At 39.4% G+C, this 16,707-nt stretch overlaps 1 protein-coding gene across 1 annotated transcript in view; it reads right to left on the bottom strand.

Moving 5' to 3' along the window:
- CENPN (centromere protein N) overlaps positions 1–16,707 on the bottom strand; it is a 21,771-nt gene continuing 5,064 nt past the window's right edge. The window contains exons 4-11 of the mRNA XM_008139691.3: positions 15,248–15,307; positions 14,775–14,851; positions 7,133–7,309; positions 5,514–5,615; positions 3,762–3,825; positions 3,154–3,266; positions 588–714; positions 1–350 (exon numbers count right to left, since the gene is read on the bottom strand). Of these exons, the coding sequence (XP_008137913.1) occupies positions 268–350; positions 588–714; positions 3,154–3,266; positions 3,762–3,825; positions 5,514–5,615; positions 7,133–7,309; positions 14,775–14,851; positions 15,248–15,307 (803 nt within the window). The 3' untranslated portion in view covers positions 1–267. The remainder of the gene's footprint in view (positions 351–587; positions 715–3,153; positions 3,267–3,761; positions 3,826–5,513; positions 5,616–7,132; positions 7,310–14,774; positions 14,852–15,247; positions 15,308–16,707) is intronic.

The following is a 16,707-nucleotide window of genomic DNA, read 5'->3' on the forward strand; positions in this document are numbered from 1 at the left end:
AATTGGAACCAGACCTCTCTAGGACAGAAGAGAGACAGGTGTGAGAAAAAGGACATCCTGACACTTAAAGACCCACAACTGCTATGCTTTGCAGGACACGAGGAAGAGGGAGCACACAATGGAAGAGGAAATAATCATTCCCAACAATTATATTGAACATTTTAAAATTGTCAATATTAAGGGTTCATGTCTAAAACAGCTATCCATGAAGTGAAATGTGTATGCAATATAGTCAGGGAGATGTGATGCTTATAAACCATGTATGTTTTATTTATCTTTAATTTTAAAATAATTCATTCTCTTTTGGGGTATGCAAGTGAGCAATGGAGAAAGTGGTGCATCTGCAATACCTGAAATTAAAAAAAAGAAAAAGAAGAGACAATAAAAATAATCACAGGGTAAAGATTTGAGTCAGTTTAAAAATGGGCAAGGTCATGGACCCCCATTATGTGCAGAAGCAGAATATGCAATATAGGGTATGATGGGATACCAGAATGGTCATGAGAAAGCTCAGAGGTCAGCAAAGAGAGCTTTCAATGTAGTATGCTGTTAATTGTTCTAGCTTGCAAAATAAACTGACTACTTACCTGCTGGTGCTAAGGATTTCAATGCTTCCAGAAGATTCGGGCTAGAGAACTTTACTAGGCACCGGAGAGGTTCTTTTCTTTCAGCCAAGATGCCCCTATTTAAGTCACTTTTGAATTTCGTTTCAAGCTGTCAACAAATATATTTATAAATGACTATTAAATATATCAGTTGGAATGGCAACATGTAACAAAATTGGATTACTCATTTCATTAATTATTATCATCAAGAAATACAGGGATTGCCCTGACCAGTTTGGCTCAGTGGATAGAGTGTCGGCCTGCGGACTCAAGGGTCCCAGGTTTGATTCCAGTCAGGGGCATGTACCTTGGTTGCGGGCACATCCCCAGTGGGGGGTGTGCAGGAGGCAGCTGATTGATGTTTCTCTCTCATCAATGTTTCTAACTCTCTCTCCCTCTCCCTTCCTCTCTGTAAAAACATCAATAAAATATATTTTAAAAAAAATACAGGGATTAATGGATGAGAGAAGCATTAATTTGCTAACTGAAAATGTAGAGGGCAACCAGCATATCAAACGATAGAACACACAAAACGCTAAGTGTGCAGAGTGCCTGACACACAGGAGATTTTTGGATGGCAGTTTCGCCCACAGGTGTCCTATTTTGCATTCTTTTTAAAAAATAATATTTTTATTGATGTCAGAGAGGAAGAGAGAGGGAGAGATAGAGACATCAATGATGACAGAGAATCATTGATTGGCTGCCTCTTACACGCCCCCTACTGGGGATCGAGTCGGCAACCTGGCATGTGTCTGGGACCCTTCAGTCTGTATGCCAACGCTCTATCCAATGAGCCAAACCAGCCAGGGCCTATTTTGCATTCTTAATGGAAAATTAGCACGATCTTTGGTAACCTGTTATTTCAATATAAAAATGTCATGTCTTTTGAATCACTATCATGATTTCTTTTTTACTTCTCATTATGGAAGATTAAAAACCCCCCACAAAAGTAAGGTGCACAGTATAATGAGTCCCATGTGCATATCACTGAGCTGAAACAATGATCAACTAGTGGTCAGTATTTTTTCACTTATTACCTTTCTTCCCATTCCCTACAGTCCACCCACACTGGATTATTCTGAAGCAAATCCAGGACATCATAGTATTCCACCTGTAAATATTTCAATATGTATCTAAAAACACCTAAAAAGGACGCTTTTCACCCCCTAACATTACCACACATAAAAAAAATTAATATTATCAAATATCCAAGTATTGCTAATTCAATAGGTACTTGGCTCTTAGATTCTAATTTCAATTTTTTTTAAAACTTAAAGCGATCCTTCGCATTTAGAGGCAGTATGCTGAAATAGCTGAAGAGTGAGTGATGCCTGCAACTAACTCAAATGGTTCAGCATAAAGAAAGAAAGCAACTGTGGCAAAATGTTAACAATTGGTGAACTCAAGCAAAGGGATATTCACTGTAATATTCTTGCAAGTTTTCTGAAGGTTTGACATTTTTCAAAATAGGAAGTGGGGAAAAATTAGTGGCAGGTATGCATCAATGTGCACCTTGACTTATAGAATAGAGCCATTCTAAGATATATGTAAAGGGAAATTTTGTAGATTAAATCTTCTATATACTCCTTCAGTGGATCTCTAACTTTAGCATGCAAAATTAGCTAGAGGGCTTGTAAAACCAGATGGCACCTCCAGAATTCTGATCCAGTAGAACTAAAGTGGGGCCGAGAATCCACATTTCTTATCTATTCCCAGGTGAGGCTGGTACTGCTGGTCCAGGGACCACACTTTGAGAACTAGTGTCCCACAATACAAGCTTTCTAAAGGAACTGGATTAAAACCTGCTATTCAGGGAACCAGACTTGAAAGGTGTTAATCAGCTGTTCATACTGAAAACACATCAAACCAAATAAGCATTAGGCCTAAATGAGCAGATCTATGGTAGATTTGAAGTGTGTGCCCTGTGGCTGTAGGCGCACTAAGCAGAAAGAATTTTAATGAGGTGTTTAAGGGGAGGAGTGTTGTATGAGCATGAGTATGACATTAGTGATCATAACAAAACCTTGAATTCTTGTAATGGTGGCAATGGGCTTGTCCCTGACACTGGTCTTCTTGGTGGGCAGTGGTACACTTCTGGGATGAGCTAGGTTTACAAAACTAACTAGGCTACTGTTTTTTTCTCCATGTGATACCAACTGGACTATATAATTACTTATTTATTCACTATTTTATTCAACAAGTCTTTATGAGCACCCATTGCATTGTAAGTATTGTTCTAGGTGTGGATGGATTAGAAAGATATAGCCTACAATTTTTCCCCTCAAAAATATAGATCACAGCCAGTTATATATAATTGAATTAATATGAAAGATGAAATGAAAAGGTAAATTCAAAATTTCCAAAGGTCTTCTTTATTAATAGAGGAACTTACTAAATATTATAGAGAAGTCTATTTTAACTCATAAATTGATTATACAAGATTAAAGTGACAAATGAATAAGAAAGTTTCTTAGAACCAGTTCACTTAGATGTTTTGTTCTCTTAAGAAAATATTGATAACTGTAGATAGTTTACAGCAATGTCCTACCTTATATTGTGCAAATTCTAGTCTTGGTTGAGGATAGTCTCCGAAAATTTCTTGAGTCACTCTTTGTACTCTGTCTTTTTCTATTATGTTTTCATGAATGATCCTTGAATCCACTATAGATGGAAGATTTCAAATAAAAGAGCTGTTAGGAATATATTTCATCCTTAAATTATCCCCTTTTAATTCCTAACCTTTCAACTTGCTTGTATAATTTAAAGATAATGTTTACTGGTTCTTCTCTTGATTGTAATATTTTCTTACTGTAGAAAAATTGGAAAGCACTGATAAAAAAATAAAAGCCCCTCATAATGCTACCACACAGAAATAAGTACAGTTAACATTTTATATATTCCTGTGTAGCCCTTTTTCAGAGAATAAAAAGTATATTTTTAAAACTGGGATTATAAAATACACACAATTTTCTATCCTGCTTTCTTTACTTAACATGAAATCAATAGCAGTTCCTATGCCATTGGAAAGCCACAAAAATGTTTCAGAATGGCTGTACCATTTCATTTTATTGCTAACTCTATTGCTAAGAGATAGGAAAATTTTCATTTTTAAGAGTATACTTTCAAATTTCAGTTTTTATTTTAAAACACACATACTGTTTATATCTAGCCCAAGGTTTCTTTCTTGTAGAGGTGTAGAGGCGTTGTGAGTTTCAAAAGTCTAGGGAAAAAAAGAAAAAGTGAATGTTTTCCTGATTTTAACACCTTGAAGTACAGTTATTACTTGTTTTAGTACGTAAAAGTATGTCAAGTTTTATCTATTTTTTTTTGGTAAATCCTCACCCAAGGATTTTTTCCCCAGTGATTTTTAAAGAGAGTAGAAGGAACGGCAAGGGAGAGAGAAACACCAATGTGAGAGAGACACATCGATTGGTTGCCTCCTGTACACGCCCTGAATGGGGCCAGGAACAAACCTGCAACCCAGGCATGTGCCCCTGACTGGGAATTGAACCTGAGACCCTTCGTTGCTCGGGCCAATGCTCTACTAGTGAGCCACACCAGCCAGGGCTCAAATTTTATATTTATTTTTTCAAACAAGAAGTGATTTAAGGCCATATCCAGGCTGAGTGAAGCATTTACCCTAGAGTAGGATATTGGCAGAGACATCTAGGACCAGCAACATGGCTGTTTTGCCTGAGGAGCTCTGTCTATACTTTGTTATCATAAAAAGGGACCTGGAAGGAATAGGTGGTGAGTACAAAAGCTAGATAAATCAGGGCAGAATTTGCAATGTGAAGTTTTAGCTTTATGCTATGTCTTTATAACCCCCAAAAAACTCACTGAGATTCCTTTTGTAAAAATAATTTTCCTACTAAAAGTCTGAATTTCTCAAATCCCTTCTCTGACCTTCCCCCACTGAAGCCACTGTTTTTATAATTAAATATTTGACAACGTGTATTTTCCTAGAAATGCAACTGTCAGAGCAGAACAGTTGATAGCAATTTGATGGGAATGTGGCTGGTAAGAGGGGAGGGGGCTGCTATGGGAGAAAAATCATTATCTAGCTTCTTTATGTTAGATTTGTTTTCCTTAGAGGGATTGCAGAGCCATCACTTCTTTCTATGTAGAACAGATGAAATATATAAGTATAGGGTAGGGCAAAAGTAGGTTTACAATTATATTAAAACACAAGAGTTTAGTCTTGTATTATTTATTAATCATTGTATTATTTTCCATGTTAACAACTGTAAAACTACTTTTGTCCCACCCTGTGTAATATATCTAAGAGCTCAAAGATTTTATAGATATAACATAGGGCATTAATGACCCACCTACAGGAGTCTGAACATATGAGCACACAGATACCATGCACAGGAGCAAATAACCCTGAACCTGTGAGTACGGCCAGATCCATTCTTATAATTAAAAGGGAACAATGCATTTAAATAATTTTAACAAATAAATATATTGCAGGACTTAATAAACCAATGCTTTTTCCTTTACTTCTAACCCCTGTATCACCTACTGGAGTGATGGGACAAAAAATTAATTCTACTTCTCTCTTGCATAATAGAAGAGAGTAGTAGAATTACTTTTTTGTAATTAGCTTAAAAAGGCAGTAAGTTATTCTAAAGAGAAAATAAACTCTAATTAGAATAGCTGATCTGGAAATTGGGATCTAACAGACTCCAATAACTAATGAGCAGTATAAAACACAAAATATGATTATAAAAAGGTGATAGGCATTTCATTGTTTTGTTTCCTTTAATGTTAACTAATTGAAAGTTTTCTCTGCTTCAGTAGTACCTGAAGGGATCTCCTTTTGTTGTAGGTGAACTTTCCCACCTGCTCAGTGGCTTGTAAAGAGAAAATGGAGACTTAACTTTAAACAGTCACTGATGGGCTCACCTGATTATACTGTTTAAAAACAATAGCCTTAAGAGAGTCCAGATATCGGCTTCTGAAGTCCATTTTCACAATCCGATGGTGTTTGCTAGCAACTGTCAGTGCCTTAAAGTGAAAATTAGAAAGAATATTAGGATTACTGAGTCTATTCCTGTGTTTACAATATTTGTCAAAGTAAAATTAAGAGTGGCAATAAGTGAATACTTTCTACTCTAGAGTGAAAAGAAACCCAGAAAAATATAATCTCATGTCCTGTTACTCAGCTTTTTAAAAAGACAAAAAAAAAAAAAAAAGGCTAATGGCATTAAAATTCTCATAAATGCAAAATCTTTTGTACCATTTTTAGAACTGTATTCCTATTTAAAGTTAGGATTTATAATAAATTAAGTTCAGACTTAGGAATAAACAATGAATACTCAAATGTTACCATTTTAGAATACCAGTCATCTAATATTACAATGATACTGCCACACTAAAATGCAAATATGTATACTTTAGGACAAATACTGAAGAAAAAAGTACACATTAAGAGCAATTTATAAAAACTTCCCATTATCTGGGGAAACAAGTTAGAAGGCAGAAACAGAATTAATAAAATACTTACCTGGAACTAGAGGGTAGAGATAAATTTGCCTTAAGATTCACAATGGAAATAAACATTAGCTTGTGGGGCAGGGTTTAAACTAGCTGTGGCAGGGTGGACCCACCTGGCTGTAAGTGGATGAACAACCGCTATACATTAAGGAGGAAAAGATCCCAAACATAAAGAAGCAGAGTTGTGTTAAAGGAAAGTAGAAGCATGCAGCAGCAGAAATCCTTCTGCCATTTCAGTAAACAGCCAAGGAATTTAAATGACAAGCAAGCCTGCCCACTAGGATCCTATCGCTCTTAGTTCCATACTGTGGAGTGCTCACTCTACTAGGGATGATGGAGCCTGGATGGTGGAGCTGCTCACCTACAACCAGCTTAAATGGTAGCTCTGGCACCAACTGATGTGAATATTAATAGAGAGTGAAAACAGCAGCAGTTGCCAGGCCTATGTAGGGATGGCTTATTCAGGGGAAAGATGCTAGGAAGCCAGAGCTATAACAAGAAGCAGGCTGTGAGTAGAGGCTCCTTCTTGTGCACAGAATGTAAGAAAAATGATTACAAATGAAAATAATGTTCATTAATAGGCAAATTATGCAATCAGAAAAAAGTTGTGAGGTGTATCATATGGAAACACATGGAAATGTTAAAAAAGCAAATGACAGATGCTATGCTACTCTGGTTTTGTAATAAAACATCTGAAAGGAAATAACAAAACTGTTAACAGTAATAATTTTGGGTAAACAGGATTGGGAAAAAGGATATGAAATTTTAAAAGACTAAGGGTTGATCTTTAAAGACCTCTGTGTTGGTTGAATTTTTACATTAAATATGCATTACTTCTAGATTAAAAGACAATAATGAAGAGCTCCGAACCAATGCTTATACCACTTTCCCATATGCAGAAGAACCACACTTCCTCATTTTAGGAAATCAAGAATTACATGTGGCATTTTACATATAGTGCTTAATCCTACATAGACTTTTTGAGATAGGATAATACAATTTTATAGCTATAGTAACTGGTTCCATACCTGACCCAGAAGGGGAATGCTGCTCCTCAGCCTGGAAGAAGAAATGAAGGCATACGGAGTCTGGGAATAGTACACCACGTAAGTAGGTTTGTACTGGTTTGGCTTTTTATACTGTGTTCCCCAGGCAATTCGAATCCATACTGCATTCTCCTCAGCGTCCCTGAAGGTGACTGATACCTTATTAAAAAAGAAAATTTAAGTTTCCTAAGTAAAATCTTGTAGCGCCAACATGTGCTTTCTAGGGGTGAAGGATGTCACTGTAATCTTCCACACAGTCTTTTCTCCTACTTTTCATTACAGTGTTTTGGGAATCTTTGAGAAAGTATTTTGTGGTTGTTTTGCAGACACATATATTTCTTTGCAAAGTCTTTTGGAAGAAAAAAATTAAAAACCTACAATCATGATATCAGAATTTTCCAATAATTTCTTGGGCTTGTCCTGAAAAACTGTTCCTCTACCTGTAAGAGTTTATGAAGGCAGCCTTACAAATGCTTTATTTGTTATAAAATGGAGCTTGTTTTTGCATGGAACATAGACCTAAGGTGCACTATTAAATTTAATAGTAACATTAGAATATATACTATACTAATATATATAGGCTTAAAATATATTAATCCTAATGCTTTTATGCATTTAGCTGAGATGCTACAAATTACTCTAAAGGAAAGTTATGTGGTGAGAATAGGAAATTCTATTTGTTTTCCATTTCATGAATAAAATGTAGACCTTTCTAAACTTTTAAATATGACTATCAGTTCGTCTGGAATTCAGTAACCTACTCTTAGGTTATTAGCTTCCCCTTGACTCAGCTTTCCCTCGGAGCTCAGACCCTCAAAGGCAATACTTGAGACAGGTGTACTTGGCTGGCCCATGTCTCTTTATTCCCACCCTCTTATACCTTACTCCAGTAATCTGGTTGTAACGTGACTGCTGGCATTAAGAAGGCAGTTGCTTTGATTCTGCCCGCTCTTTATTTGGCTGCTTTTCCAAATCCCCTTGGTGCATGAGACAAGGAACCCTCCCCAGTCCTGGGCGTGGAGGGTGCGTAGCTGTCTGACATTCCCTGAGTGAGCAGCACAGCGATTGGTCCCAACAAGGGGACCGCTACTGCCTTGAGTGGAAGATAGGATCTTATTCTCAATAGCCTCTTTGTGTTACGTTACCAAAGTAAAAACACCTGTAAAATCAAGACTAAGTAAAATATATGGAGGGCACACTTTAACTAGAGGGAGAAAACTGGTAGCATTCAACATATTCAAGTAGTCTCTCTAGCCCAGAATGAGAATCTTTTAAATGAGGGCTCCAAGAGGCCTGTGACCTCCCTGAATTGAATGCACAGTCAGGTATATAAGTGTATGTTTTCTGGAGAGACGTGCTGTATCATGTATCAAAATTTTCATAAGGGTCTATATACGATCCAAAAAAGGTTAAAAAAATCAATGGGATAAAAAAAAAGATGCCCACAGAACCAGTGTAATTCTGAACAGCTGGCCTCCAGGTGTTCCATCTCACATTCTTATAGCAAGATCCTTAGATATCTGAAGAGGTGGGGCCCAAATATAAACCTATATTATTTTACAAAGGAAATACCTCAATAGCTAACATCCTGTTATAGCCAGGATAAAACATTTTTCATAAATGATAACTCAGATTAATAATGCTCAAGCTTAACTAGGTAACTAATCCCACCAAGGTTCCTAAGTGGTTTGGCTAACCTGAGAATGTACCCTCTAAACTGTCAGTTACTGGCTACCACCTGCAAGCTACTGAACATCTATACTAATCTATACTAATAAAAGGGTAATATGCTAATTAGACCAGGTCAACTGGACATCTTCTGGACGTTCGACTTCCTTCCGGACAAAGCCACGGTGGGGGGGGGGGGGGGCCCAAGGCAGAGGTGGTTAGGGGTGATCAGGCAGGCAGGCAGGTGAGCAAACAGTTAGGAGCCAGCGGTCCGGGATTGTGAGAGGGATGTCCGACTGCTGACTGCACTGATCACCAGAGGGCAGTTCCTGCGCTGTTTAGCCAGAAGCCAAGCTCACAGCTGGTGAGCGCAGCAGCGCTGGAGGGAGCCTCTCCCGCCTCCACTGCAGGTGGGTGGCAAGGAGCAAGGGGTCCCAGACTGCGAGAGCCCTGGATTAGGAGAGGGATGTCTGACTGCCAGCTTAGGTCCAATTGAGGATTGGGCCTAAGCTGGCAGTCAGACATTCCCGAGGGGTCCCAGACTGCGAGAGGGTGCCGGGCCTCTAGTATTATAATAAACTTTAATATACAAATCAAATGAAGGTTACAACACAGAATTCCTAAATATTTAACATAGATTATTATACATGATATAGAAGCATAAAAAAAGAATAAATGTGTTTATAACGGAAACATTTCTTTTGCTTGTCTCTTCTTTGTAAGTTTTTCAAGAACTTTATATTTTTGAATAGCTCTCTCTCTCTCTGGGTCTGGACTGAATCCCTGAACCACAGGCTCAGTCCATCACTCCCCAGTTAGCGTTCCTGTGCCTTCTCATACTAGCTTTTCTACCCAATTGATTCAAGGACAGGAATTCTTAACCTGAAGTCCATAGTTAGAATTCAGGGCATCTATGAACTTGGTGGGGGGCGGGGGGAGATTATATCTTTATTTGCATTATTTCAACTGAAAATTATCATCTCCTTCAATTGTGAAGGCAGGCAACAAAACAGTAGAATTTTAGAACCAGTTACTTTGTTCTTCACAGAAATTCCACATTTTTTTTTATCACATTACAATTATTGCAGATGCCTCAAAAAATATCATTTACACCCATTACTACTTTGAAACTAGTTGTTTGTAGATCCACCATGAGATTATTTGTGTTAATAAAGAAACACATACAGTACTATATCACAATTTAGTATTTTAATACCTTAATAACTGTATGTTAATATAATTGGCTTCCCTTGTAATTCTATGTATTTTATTTTATAGCATTTAAAAACACTCTTCTGAGAAGTGGTCTATAAGCTTTACTAATGGCCAAAGGGGGTCCTTGGCACAATAAGGGTTAAGATACCTGTCCTAGAGCAGCAAGTGAGTCACTCCTCAATCCTGAGTACCAGGAGATGCTCCTTGGCATGACATTACCATCATCAGCCTTTGGGAAAGTGGGGTTATCCATTCGCTGGCTAAGTTATGAGGAGGAGAGTGAAGACCAGCTGGAAGTTCTTGGTCAATTGAGAAAAGTGGTTAGGACGTGTCACCCAGCTCAGAGCAGGGGAACAATGGATAAGACGACACAGGAGCTTTACTGGTACATCCCTCTCTTCTAAAACGTCATGTACACAGCACATCAGTCTCCAGCTGACCTTTCAAATAGTACAGATATGTCCCATAATAAGGCTCCTTTGTTCCCCTAGCTTCTCCTGCTAGTCTATCTGAGATTCATTCAGGTGGTAAAAGCTTTTGGAATATGGCAGTGATAAAAAGAGAAGAAATCTAACAATTGAAATACGCTTTAAAATAGGAGGAGATATGAGTATTTTCGACTCTTTTCTCCTGGAATGGTGGGGGCAGGAGGCATGGGGTTCAGAGAACAGAAGTTCCTGGTGCCTAAAATAGGCCTTGAATGAGGAGAGGGTACTGTAAAGCAAGCAGATAAATTCTGAACTGGCGCCAAGAGAGAAGCCCCCTGGGCTGTTTCTTGTTTTGGGTGAAGTAGTGTGGGGACGCTGCCAAGAGTGGTTCTCAAAAACAAGTTAGCCAGTCATGTTTAGCTTCACAAAAAGGCTGGTTCCAGGAGGGTCCCAACCATAAATCCACAATATTTATGGAGAGCTGGCCAGGGACTCTGTGCCAATAAGGCTTTGTATAAAGAAAACAATGCTGTGTGGGCCACACCCAGATAGGACTCTCCTTTCACCTCTGAAAAGTTTATAATTTCATGGTAAGACTATTTTTCAAATAATATAGTAAAAAATAACTTATGAACAAGGTAGAAAATAGTACTTATTCATAAAAGAGGGGGGGAAAAGGAGAGACATACCTTCTCTTGGCTCACAATTATCCTTGAATTAATTTATAAATTAAATGGATGACCCCCCCCCCCAAAAAATGCTGAAGATTTTGTTTTATAAGTCTGATATTATGATTCTAAGGTTCATCTTGAAGAATGGTCAGGATGTTTTTGATGAAGAGTAATTGGGGATGGGGCAAGGTGGACTTGCCTTAATAGTTATTACAATATTTAAAAAACTATAGCAATAAAAGGAATGGGGGAGTTTGCAAAGAACATGCCCAATCCATTTATTCCTCAGCATTTGCTAATTCTCACCAAGGATATTAAAAAAAAAATGTTTTTTTAAGCAAGAGTGGGTAGGAAAGGGGGGAGAGAAACTTCAATGAAAGAAGCACATCAATTGGTTGCCTCCTGCATGCACCCCAACCAGGGCCGGGGATCGAACTTGCAACCCAGGTACATACCCTTGACTGGGAATTGAACCCTCGACCCTTTGGTGTGTGGGCTGATGCTCTATCCACTGAACAACACTGGCCAGGGCTCCCCCAGCATTTGTTCAGCTCTTGTCTGTGACAGTGGGGAGCAGGATGGTCAGAGTTCTGCTCTCAGGGAGCCTACAGGTTGGGAGGAAAACTAACAGTTAAGCCAGAAAATGGGAAGATTATGGTGACAGTAGCACAGGACAGGGGAGCAACCTGTCCAGGCAGGGAAGCACCATTTAAGTGGAGGTCAGAGGGACAGGGAGGAATGAGCTGTGCAAAAGCCAGGTGGTGGTGGTTATTCTAAGGAGAGGGAACATCCTATGGTAAGTCCAAGAACTCATAGAAGATTAGTTCAGTGTGGCTGGAGTGTCGAGTACAGGTGGTGACACCTGAGAGGCAGGCAGTGGATCCAGGAGAGCATGAGGAGACTCAGATTAAGGAGCAGAATACAGACTGTAAAAGTATGATGAATCTGAAGATTCCAATGATGACAAACCAGTGGAAAAAACTGAATTAGTCAACAAATGGTGTTGGGACAAGTCATTAGATTCTGAAAGGGAAATGATGAACGACTCTATTCCTCCCTCCCTCCTTTCTCCCACCGAAGAAAATTCCTGTAGTGTAACCTCATTGCTGGAGGGCTGAAGGAAGAACCTCGTGGGGTGCTCTAGTGAAGGGCAGAAGGAAAGGAAAGGAGTCATGGAGATGGCACACGAGTTTAGGACGAGTGGGAGACAACCAGGAGAAGACAGATGTTCAAGAACAAGAGGGTTCAACTGGCTGAGAGTGTGACCTTGAGCACAAGAAATGGATGTTGTGCATCTTTTTAGCCCCAACATCTGGGCCTTGGCAAAGAGTAAGCTGAGAAAACCTGCCCAGTGTAGATGAAAGGTTGGCTTGGAAGCCACCTGCCTAGGTTTAAACCCTGGCTCTGCAATTTTCAGCTGTGTAACCCACCCAGGTGGATGCAATGACTTAGTAATTGGGAAGGGCTTAGAATAGAGCCCAGCACACATAGGTATTTGCAATCAGCATGACTGTTCAAATAGGCTGTGGAATTTTGTTATAAATATCACTGGCACCCTTCAACAGGGAGGTTCTCAAACTTCATCGGCCATCAGCATCACCTAGAGGGCTTGGGCTCACCCCTACAGTGTCTAAGTCTGTAGGTCTGGGATGGAGCCCAGGTAGCTGCATGTCTAACACATTCCCAGGTGATGCTGATTCTGCTGGTCTGGGATCACACTGTGAGAACCACTGCCCTTCAAAACTCAGTCCCAGCGCTCTCCCTGCCAGGAGCACATCCCCACTTTTCTTCCCTCTTAGTCGTGCAGCTCTTAAACTCTAAGGGACCCCATGAGACTTGCAACCAAGGGAAGCAATGGGCAGCGGCAGCCCATCCTGGGCTAACCTCCTGAACCTGTCTCCCCACGGCTCCTTTCTCTCTGACTTTTCAGAGAGCCAAAGGGGGTCCCTGTGGGAATCCACAAGGCTCTCCTGTGGCTTCTTCTATTCTAAGCCCTTCCTTAGTTCGCTGTCCCCAGCTTTAATAAATGCACTCTCAAAAACAAAACAAAATAACTCAGTTTTAAACTGGCATCGAGGGCAGTAGCCAGAGAACAAGGGGCTTAAGCATGAAGCTAGTGAGGATGGATTACCTGTTCATCTTTTTGGGGAGGTCTTTGAAGGGGAACAATATCCTTCTGGAACAATTAAGAAATAAGGCAAGAGAGTTGGCAGGTGGAGGCCAGCATATAACTCATATTACCAAGAAACTCATATGACTGGCTCATATCTGCAGACAAGTGGCCCTCTGGACAATAAAACCCACGTGGCCGCTGGCAGACTCACTCCGGGTGGCCTCCCTTGCAGGGGCAGAGCCAGGCCCTGGAGCCACAGACCAGAACAGGTGCCCCTGCAGGCTGCTCTCTCACTCAGGTTAAGTCAGTGCTCCTGTTGGAGAAAAATGAAGGGATGGTGATGAAGGGACTCCTACATGAGGGACAAGAAGTATTTCCTTCCAAGAGTTTTATGCTTAAGGATGAGCATGGAGAATAGATGTACTTTTACTAGGACTTGGGCATGTTTATAAGCATTAGAATAGGCATCAGTAGATGAAGGGGTTGAGAAAGTGAAAGAATAGAGACAAACCAAGATGTAGGCCCTATGAGGATGTAGGAGATGGGTTCAAAGCACACGGAGAAGGGTCATTTTAAGAAAGGAGAAAATATGTTCACTGACAAGTGGATACATAGAAAGAATGACAAGTTACAAAGGATGAAGTAAAGAGATGGAAAGATCAAAGAATTGCGTATGAAAAAAGAGGGAACATTACTCCTCTAAGGAGGACAGCCATAGTATGGCAAATGTGATTTTTTGGCATGTTTTTATATGTAAAGAGGAGTAAGACAGAATAATGTGGAAAGAGAATGAAGGAGAGATTGCCCAAACCTACGACAATAAGGTGGTGCTTGTGGAAATGGAACGGCAGAACGATTCTGTGGGTGCTTTTGAGCTGCACTGACCATTACAGGAGCCACTAGGCACCCATGGCTATTTAAGTAAAATTTGCTGCAGTTAAATAAGATCAACATTTTAGATCCTGTCACACCAGCCACATTTCAAGTGCTCAGTAGCCACATGTGGCTATTGGCTTGTGTACTAGGCAGTGCCGATATACAACATTCCCATCATTGCAGAGTTCTATTGGATGGGGCTGCTCCTGAGAAAGAAGCACTTGCCCTTGAATTGAGAGGTGAGGGGAGCCCAGGCCATGTGGCTCAGCAGTTGAGCGTGAACCAGGTTCAATTCCCGGTCAGAGCACATGTCCGGGTTGTGAGCTGATCCCCAGTGTGAGGCGTGCAGGAGGCAGCCGATCAGTGATTCTCTCTCATCATTGATATTTCTATATCACTCTCCATCTTCAGTCCTCTCTCTAAAATCAATTAAAAAAATTTTTTTTAAAGAGAGAGGTGAGTGGAAAGGAAAGTTTGCATAATGAAAAGTTCTCTTTTGTTTTGAACTAGATTAGTATGGAATAAGTTCTTTTTTGTTATGGACTAGAATAGTGTGGAATATTATTAATTGAAATTCTTACAAATAAAAAAAGGTAGTAGCACAGATGCATGGAATTAAATTTCATTGTAGTTCAGAAAGATTTTAATCTTACGTTTTTTAAGGCTCTCTGAAGAATTTTCTTAAATGAACTTTTGAATTGTTTCATATCAAAAAGGTCAATATCTTCACCTGTCAAAGTGAAAAGAAAAATTAAGGGAGCTACAATGTCTTCAATAAATATATTTCAAAGACCCTGAGGCAAGCATTTTTATAACCTCAAAGAGCAATAATATTCAAATCACAGAGATGCTGCTGGTACTCTGACACAGCATTGCCAAATATATTTTTCATTTTCCCATAAATGAGTAATAATCACCTCATTTTGAAAAAAAAAGTGATTTAAGAGGAACATACTGCTATTCATTTTTAAATAGCCAAAATATCAAATGAAAATGTTCACTTATTATTTTTTAGATAAGTTGTTTTTTAAAATCTTTATTGTTGAAAGTATTAAGTATGTCCCCCTTTTTCCCCATTGAACTCCTCTGGCCCGCTAAATGTTTACTTTAAAAGGGAAAATGTTACCTGGTTCTTTAGTCATCTGAAAAACATCCCAAACTTTCTGGTGCTGATGAAATTGAGTATCTGAGAGAGGGAGGAAAAACTTATTGCTATAATATCATAGAACTTTTACGTACTGTGCTTATGAATATATATTTTTAATAACATGAAGGTTGAGAAAATAGTAATTTATAAATTTGGTTATACATTTTTATTCAAATATAAATTTTACATGGATGAAATTTACTCCAGACAAATAAAACACGTCATAAAGAATTACTCAGTCTAGTAGAGCTTTAGCATTTACTCTTAAGTCAGATCACTTATTCTATTTCCACACAGAATGCAGCATTTATTGAGCATGCCAAGGATGGCGTGCTCCCCATAACTGGTGTGAGTACTAGCTGGCTGTTCCTTGTCTGGACCATTCTTCTAGCTCGTTGCACACTTCATTCCTGCACCTCATCTAGTCTCTAATAAAATGCCATCTATGCAGTGGCCTACCTTGATTACCGTACCCAAACTGACCCCCCCACCCACCCTGCTTTAGTTTACTTCATAGCACTTATCATTATCCTACATCACATCATATATTTAGATGGTCATTTGTATACTGCTTGTCTCCCCAACTAGAATCCTGTGGAATACAGGACTTTGTCTTGTGCACTGTTGTATTCAGTGTCTAGACACTGGCTGGCACTCCGTATTATATCTGATGAATGAATGAAAAGTTTGATATAGAAGACACCCTTCAGGAGTTATAAACCTAAGAGTGTCTTGGAGTAAAAATGGACCTAGGAAGTTATTAAGTTCAATCCCACCACATTATCATCCCGGCTTTACTCTGTCCCTGTACTGACCTCCATCTGCATCCCTGTGTTTTTGCACCTAGGATCAAGGTACTCTGCACCCTATAAAAAGGGGCTGTTGACCCCAACACACAAGGGCACCAACCTACTGTGCTTTTTGTACTTTCTGTCCTTCCTACAGTTTAGTGGGGGTTTTTTGTTTTATATTTGGTGCCTGGTGTCCCCAGATCTCTCTCGCACCCCATTTGTAGCAATGGCCTGACAATTCTTGATTCCCTAAGTCTTGTCTAAAACAGATGTAATCTGGCACAATGTGATGCCTGCCCAAGAGACAGCATCAGAAGCGTTTTTGTTCCTTTCTGGTATTTTCTTCTTGGTTCTGTATTTCAGAGTTAAGATAGCCTGCTAACTGATCTCTGAATAAGGTTGGTATAATAATAGAAATTAAAATTTTTGTTGTAATAATTCCATTAAACATCACGCAAAAGTTCATGATAAGTGGCAAGGACTTCAACACATGAAGACATTTCCTCAAATAGAACACGTCCCAGGCTAACCCATGATCTTTGTGACGTACTCGGTCCACCTCTAGTGTTCCCTATCTTACTTAGCAAGGGGCGCCACTGTCCTTCTAGTTGCACCTATAGACCCTGGAGCCATGTGTGCTCCTCCCAC

Source organism: Eptesicus fuscus, chromosome 21, assembly GCF_027574615.1.
Source record: "Eptesicus fuscus isolate TK198812 chromosome 21, DD_ASM_mEF_20220401, whole genome shotgun sequence".
Classification (NCBI taxonomy): domain Eukaryota; kingdom Metazoa; phylum Chordata; class Mammalia; order Chiroptera; family Vespertilionidae; genus Eptesicus; species Eptesicus fuscus.